The sequence below is a fragment of the Trachemys scripta genome, chromosome 2, assembly GCF_013100865.1.
Source record: "Trachemys scripta elegans isolate TJP31775 chromosome 2, CAS_Tse_1.0, whole genome shotgun sequence".
NCBI lineage: Eukaryota > Metazoa > Chordata > Testudines > Emydidae > Trachemys > Trachemys scripta.
In genome coordinates, this window is record NC_048299.1 from 263,861,932 (window position 1) to 263,869,659 (window position 7,728).

A 7,728-nucleotide genomic window follows, 5' to 3' on the forward strand; every position below is an offset into this window, starting at 1 on the left:
TTTAGAACAGGAAAATTTTGAAACAATCCGTTTTAAAACGGTGTATGAATACCCCATGCATATTACTAAAACTGATTCATATAAGCTACATGAAGAATAGCAAGTAAAAGATTTACTGTTTGTAAGGAATGCAGAGAGAGTGAAAGTTACATAGGTCTGATGGCCAGATCTCCTATGTTTGGGGGTTGACAAATGATACAAAACCACTGGTGGTCAGAAGGAACAATTGCAAAGTTCAGTCTCTTTTCAGGGGCTAGGTTTATAAACATACACTTTATACTATTGGAAAGCCAGGGTTGCCACTCTTCTAATTCTGTCAAATCATTTTATTTTGTCCTAGCAAATCTCAATGTTTATTTTAAAAATCAAAGCGTTCTGATCATCTTGCTTTTTTTCTAATTTGAATTCTGACTTAATTTTAATAACCGATATCTAAAGATCCACTGAATCTAGAAATTAACACAGTACCTGAAGTCCTGATCCATGCCAAGGGTGCCTACATGCTAAAGTAATAGTAAATAATGCCATCTAATATATTTTTCAGGTGCTTACTGTTGTTGCATCTAAGGCCTGATCCAAAGCCCACTGCAGTCAATGGGACTAACTCATATGAATAAAGATTTGCAGGGTCAGGCTCTAAGTATGGATTATGTTTTCTATGTATAAGGGACAGTTCTCCAAACACTTATCCATGTGAATAGTCCCAACTCACATGAGCAGTCACGTTAAATTTGAAGTCAAGCTTCAAAGCCAGTGGGACTACTACGGTGAGTGGCTGTTTATAAAGATTTAGGGCCAGATCTTACACTTTTACCCCTCTTTGACCTGGGCAATTAGTCAAAAATTCAGGGTCTCGTGGGTTGTTTCAGTTGGAGGAGAAATGGATGATGGAGGCAGGTATCTTTGTTTGTAAATAAACAAGAGTGCATCACAGTCGTGTGTCCCTGAACACAGTAGGAATCAAAAAGCAGGAGACAGCTTCTTTGCTCAAAGCTCCTTTTAGGGTACATCTATACTACCCGCCGGATCGGCGGGTAGTGTTCGATGTATCGGGAATTGATTTATCGCGTCTCGTCTAGACGCGATAAATCGATCCCCGAATCAACGACTGTATTCCACCTCAGCAGGAGGAGTAAGCGAATAGCGTAGCTGAAGTTGCGTATCTTAGTTCGAACCCCCCCGCTAGTGTAGCCCAGGCCTTAGACAACACTTAGCCCAAAAGTGCTCTCCTCTTAGTTTTCGGTCAGGGCCAAGCTAGTAGCACTTCTGTAGTTGTGTCTAGTGCTTCCTTCACTCCCCCTCCTCTGGTCTTTCTGCCTCTCCCACAGACACACAGACCTTCACAAAAAGAATAGCCAGTGAAACTCCTCTGCCCACATGTGCCTTTGTTTCAGGCAGTGACACATGCCTGTATTTGGGGAGAAGGCTATTGTTTCAGCAATCTGGCTCCCTAGTGGATCTTAATTGTTTCTTATATGTATCCCAAATGAAGGGCAGCTGTTACATTCCCCAGTTTCAACCCAACCAAGTGCCTGGAATGGGCCACCCTGAGAATGGCACACTCAGGGTAAACTGCAAGAAATAGGGCAGACAATCCCCCCAGAACTGGTGGTTTACTCTATAATTAGACTCACCAAACCGGTAACAACAAACCTCTGTATCACCACGCTGGTTAACAAAAAGGCAAACAGTCTCGTTGAGGCATTTCAGCCCTCGGCTCCCATCCAGGCAACCCAAGCTAATATAGTGAGAGGTTACTAAAAACCTAATTCCCCATATGTGTGGTTCTTTCTAATCCCAAAGGATCAGACACTTACTCTAGGTCAGGGGTTCCCAAACTTGGTTCACAGCTTGGCCAGGAACAGCAAACCGCCGTCACTGGGAGCTGCGAGCGGCTGTACCTGCGGACATTCAAGTAAACAAAATATCTCGCGGCTTGCCAGGGGCTTACCCTGAACAAGGCGCAAACCAAGTTTGGGAACCACTGCTCTAGGTTAATATGTATTTCAGATCTTACCTAAATATCATGCTGTGAGCCAATCCTTAGTAAACTAAAGATTTATTAAGAAAATAAGAGTTATAAATGGTTAATAGATCATATACAGTAGAGCCTCAGAGTTATGAACACCAGAGTTATGAACTGACCAGTCAATCACACACCTCACCTGGAAGTGGAAGTACACAATCAGTCAGCAGCAGAGACCAAAAAAAAGCAAATACAGTACGGTACTGTGTTAAATGTAAACTACTAAAAAAAATAAAGGAAAAGCAGCATTTTTCTTCTGCATAGTAAAGTTTCAAAGCTGTATTAAGTCAATGTTCAGTTGTAAACTTTTGAAAGAATAGAGTTACAAACATTTCAGAGTTACAAACAACCTCCATTCCTGAGATGTTCGTAACTGGGGTTCTACTATACATACAGATGATTGCAAAGTCCTTATATCAAGTTTGTAGCAGTGATGGAATAGACTGCTACCTTGCAATAGTCTCTCTGCTAACTTCAAAAGATTGGAAGGTCCTCAGTCCATAGTTCATAAAGCTCCTTTTAGTTGTAAATCCACATTCGAGAATTAGAGCAGGAACGAAGCAAAATGGAGGTGTGTGAGGCCTTTTATATCTTCTGCCATGTACCTGGAAATTTACTGTCTCAAACAAAGCCCCCAGCCCAGGTGCATGGAAAATTACTGGCCCAAGATGGAGTCCAGTCTCACATGTCCTTATATGTCCCTACATGTTTTTGCTGAATCATAGGTGGTGGCCATTGGCTCCTCGCTGTCTGAGACATCCTCAGGAAGAGCTATCTGGACAGGATGAGTTTCTTTGGTGGTCCATTGTGAGAGTGGAGTATCCTTCATGGGCCATCAACACATAGCTGTCTAACCCTACCGCAAAGCTGAGGGGTGTCACCCAGGAACACATGTTTTAGATATAAGTATATAGCAATATTCATAATTTTAAAAACAAAGATGATGCATGGATTTAATCAAGACAAATCATAACTTTTCCATTGACACCTTACATGACATACTTTGTGCAAGATTTGTTGCAATTGTATAACAGAGGTAATATCAATGATATAAATGGTCATCTTTAATCATAGAGCATCACAGTACTAATACCTGCTACTTCCCAACAACAGACCCTTTCTGTCCCAAGATCTGGATAGCTCTGCCTGTATTTTTTTTTTTTTTTTTTTTTTACACAGCGGTGGTATTAGCTATCTGTTTGCAAGATGTCCAGTTGCGGCAAGGAGGGAAAGGGGCTGGCTAAGGGAGGTGCTAAATGGCACCATAAGGTCTTGCAAGACAACATCCAGGGCATTACGAAGCCGGCGATCTGTCACTTGGCTCGCAGCGGCGGGGTGAAGCGCATCTCGGGGCTGATCTATGAAGAGAGGCGCGGGGTGCTGAAGGTTTTTCTGGAGAACGTGATCCGCGATGCGGTGACCTACACCGAGCACGCCAAAAGGAAAACCGTGACTGCCATGGATGTGGTGTACACCCTGAAACACCAGGGGTGCACCCTGTATGGCTTCAGGGGCTGAGTCAGCGGGGGAGGGATAGCTCAGTGTTTTGAGCATTGGCCTGCTAAACCCAGGGTTGTGAGTTCAATCCTTGAGGGGGCCACTTAGGGATCTGGGGCAAAATCAGTACTTTGTCCTGCCTAGTGAAGGCAGGGGGCTGGACTCAATGACATTTCAGGGTCCCTTCCAGTTCTATGAGATAGGTATATCTCCATATATTTTATTTATTTTTGGGTTAATGAAATAAAAGAGAAAGGCTATTTCCTTGGAAACCACTATTGCTGAAATTTGGCAAACTCCAGAAGATTATGCTGCTGAACACAGGATCACAGTAGTTTTAGGAACTAAAAACAGTCACGTGACAAAAGCGTCAGGAGCAAAAGGTAAATGTCGGCATTTGTAATAAACAGTTAATAAACATTGCAGATTTTGAGATGCTGCACCTGTGTTTTCCAGTATTTCAGAATTTATTACATAAAATCCATTGACCTTTCAGAGCTGTGTGTGAGAAGCAAGAGTGTTAATTATACTTTAGCTTTTTTATTGCACAACATTAGCATACAAATAGGCCATCAATAACCAATTACATTTACACTCTTCATCTTGGGAAGCAGATAACTACAATACTAAGTGTGGTTACACGTGTGCACACAAACCCTTTTCAGTGGTTGAAACATTTCACAGTTGAGTACCGTAGAGAAGATACAAGACAAATGGATAAATATGGGCATAGGAAGATTGCAGAGCATTCAGGCAGGGAATTCAAAGAGGTCACTATTGTAAATCAGTGAAATCTAGTTCTATCTAAATATCCCTAGTCTTCCTTACACTGCCTTGGCAATGACTGTAGAGATTAAAAATTCATTCAAAATTCATGTCAGTAACATTTCTGAATCTTATTAAAGTTGTGTCAAACAGTCCTGACATATATCTTAGCAATTCTTGACTTATTGTCAATGAAATAAAATAATGAAGCTGCTTGCTTTTTTAAAATTTATTTATTTATTTGTTTGTTTGTTTTTGGTGAAGAAGGAGTGCGGATGAGGAGGGTTATTTGTTATATTTATCATTGTACAATGAGATTTGCTCTGAAGATGAATAAAATAATGGAACTAATATTACTATAAGTACAATGCATTGCAGTGGTGCCGTTCATCTCAGGCCTGGTTTAATTAGTTATGCTAAAGATATGATTTTAAACCTAGTTTAACCAGTGCAATTGTGTGTGTGGACACTCAAACTGATTTAAATCTGGCGTATTTTTTTTACAGGTGTAAGCCAAACCGCTATAAGAGCATCCACACAGGGGTTTGCACCAGTTTGCCTAAATCAGTGTTTAAACCAAGTTAAACCTATGTAACTTGGGTGAGAGACAAGCCCTGAAGTACTTTACAAACATTCATACCTAAGGACTTGTCTACACTTCAAATGCTACAGCAGCACAGCTGCACTACTGCAGCTCTTCAGCGTAGATACTGCCTATGCTGGCAGGAGGTGTTCTGCCATCGCTGTAGGTAATCCACATTCAAGAGGCAGTAGCTAGGTTTATGGAAAAAAAATTCCATCAACATAGCCCTGTATACACTGGGGTTAGGTCAGCTTAACTACACGGCTCAGGGGTGAGGATTTTTTCCATGCCCTTGAGCAATGTAGTTAAGATGAGTTTATTTTCTAGTATAGACCAGGCCTAAGAGTACTTCTTGACTAGGAAGCAAGGTGTGGCTCTAACTCAAGTTAGCAAGGTACAATCCTAGTGAAGACAAGGCAGTTGTGTAAATCAGTGGCTCTCAGAGCCGGTCCGCCACTTGTTCAGGGAAAGCCCCTGGCGGGCCAGGACGGTTTGTTTACCTGCTGCGTCCGCAGGTTCGGCCAATCGCGGCTCCCACTGGCCATGGTTCTCTGCTCCAGGCCAATGGGGGCTGCGGGAAGCGGCACGGGCCGAGGTATGTGCTGGCTGCCCTTCCCACAGCCCCCATTGGCCTGGAGCGGTGAACCGCGGCCAGTGGGAGCTGCGATCGGCTGAACCTGCGGACGCGGCAGGTAAACAAACCATCCCGGCCCACCAGGGCTTTCTCTGAACAAGCAGCGGACCGGCTTTGAGAACCACTGGTGTAAATTACACAAATTATTAGCCCTAGGCTGCACAGGTCTTTACTTTGACTTGCTAACTCATGTAAAAACTGCAAACTGCCTTGTCTTCAAGGGGATTTTACTTAGTTTTAAGGCTGAAAATTTATGTTGGTATAGCAAAATCCACAGCCCTGACCAACGTAGTTAAACTGACCTAGCCCCCCGAGCACCGGGTCAATGGAATTCTTCTGTCACCCTAACCATTGCCTCTCAGGGAAATGGATTAACTACAGAGACGGGAGAACCCCTCCTGTCACTGTAGTGAGTCAGCGCTTCAGCTATGCTGCTGTAGCAGTTTGAGTGTAGACAGAGCCTTTGTTTACTCGAGTTAGAACATATCCTTTTTCACAGTGATGACAAGGTCTGAGCTGCTAAGATCCAGGGAGGTTCACGTGGAACTGGAATACAATTTGACAAGCTCAGAGGGAGAGCTGAGTAAATTTTAATCCAAATCCACCCATCATCTTCAGTTTTTATAACAATCTTCTCAAATTTACCCCTATTCCCCGCCCCTGGGGTGTGTTTTGGTTGGTTGGTTTTTTTAATCATTTGGCTTTAAAGAAACGCTAAATACTGGATCCTATAAATGGCATTGCTATGTGGCATCAGTCTGTGAGGTTTTGTAACAATTATGAAACACTTCAAGAGACATTTATTATTTGTATTATGGTAGCACCTAGGAGCTCCAGTTATGAAAGAACTTGTCAAACCCAGCATCAACACTCATAGGCACCGACTCTGTGGGTGCTCCGGGGCTGGAGCACCCAGGGGGAAAAAATGGTGGGTGCTTAGCAGCCACCAGCAGCCCCCTATCAACACCTCTCCCACCCTGTAGTACCTCCTGCCTGCCGGCAGGCCCCACCAATCAGCGCCTCCCCCTCTCAGCCTCCCTCCCTTCCTCCCTCCCAGCACCTACGGCCTGCCGTGGATCAGCTGTTTAGTGGTGTCTGGAGGCGCTGGGGGGAGGAGGGAGGTTGCAGTGTGCCCGGGGTAGGAGGGGAACTGGGCGGGGAAGAGGCGGGGCAGGGGTGGGGCATTGGGGGAAGGGAAGGTCATGGCCTGGGTGAAGCACCCCCTGGCAGATTATAAACTCGGTGCCTCTGTCAACACTGCAAAAGTGCATCTAAAAACAGTAAGAAGAGCTCTTCAGAAGGTCCAGCATTTGGAATGAGTTTGGATACTTATGAACCTTATCTAATCCAACGGAGGGGTTCCATTGGACCCTGTGTCCCTCTACCATTCCTTCCACTAACAGCCATTGGCACCCATTGGCTGTTTCCTTGAGGGGCTGGAAGAAAAAAGGGGGTGTCTAATGCCCACTATTCCCTCTGTTGTCTTCATCGGACAAAGTGTAGGCACACTTCCCCTTCCATTTTCTTCACTCTTATGGAAAATTCCTATAAAGTGTAATAGGAATGAAAACAATGGGGTTCTAAACCCCTTCAAAATTGTCAGATCTTTCTGCAGAATGATTTTAAAAACTTCTAAAAAAGTTACTCTATTCAATTCTACGAGGCTTTTCTAAAGGGGCAGGGGCATTTTGTACTCAAGTTTTTTGTTGGTTAGGCTGTTTGGAAATGTTGACATGAAATATTTTGACATTTTCAGTTGAAATGAGATCACATGGGGTGGTAGGGACCTCAAGTGGTCTAGTTAGTCTATCCTCCCACACTGAGGCAGTATTAAATAGACCTAGGCCATCCCTGACAGATGTTTGGAAATGTTTCATTTCAAAATGTTGACATTTTGAAATTTTGTTTGCAGTGTTGGTCCCAGGATATGAGAGAGACAAGGTGGGTAAGATAATATCTTGTGGGCTTGTCTACACTGGCATTTTACAGCGCTGCAACTTTCTCTCTCAGGGGTGTGAAAAAAATCCCCCTGAGCGCAGAAAGTTTCAGCGCTGGAAAGCGCCAGTGTAGACAGTGCATCAGCTCTGGTAGCTACGCCCCTCGTGGAGGTGGGTTAACATTGCCAGTGTAGACAAGCCCTGAGACACAGAGCTCTTCTTCGGGTCTGGGAAAGGTACTCAGAGTGTCACCGCTAAATACAAGGTGGAAAAGATTGTTAAGCAA

At 43.8% G+C, this 7,728-nt stretch overlaps 1 protein-coding gene across 1 annotated transcript; it reads left to right on the forward strand.

Moving 5' to 3' along the window:
• The first annotated feature begins 3,232 nt into the window (after window positions 1–3,232).
• On the forward strand, window positions 3,233–3,544 carry LOC117871679 (histone H4-like). Its single transcript, XM_034759463.1, has one exon. The coding sequence runs from the start codon at window positions 3,233–3,235 to the stop codon at window positions 3,542–3,544; it is 312 nt and encodes a 103-aa protein (XP_034615354.1).
• Window positions 3,545–7,728: the final 4,184 nt, after the last annotated feature.

Excerpts from the sequence above, each read along its gene's own strand:
- LOC117871679 (XM_034759463.1), top strand. The coding sequence starts at position 3,233 with ATGTCCAGTTGCGGCAAGGAGGGAAAGGGGCTGGCTAAGGGAGGTGCT.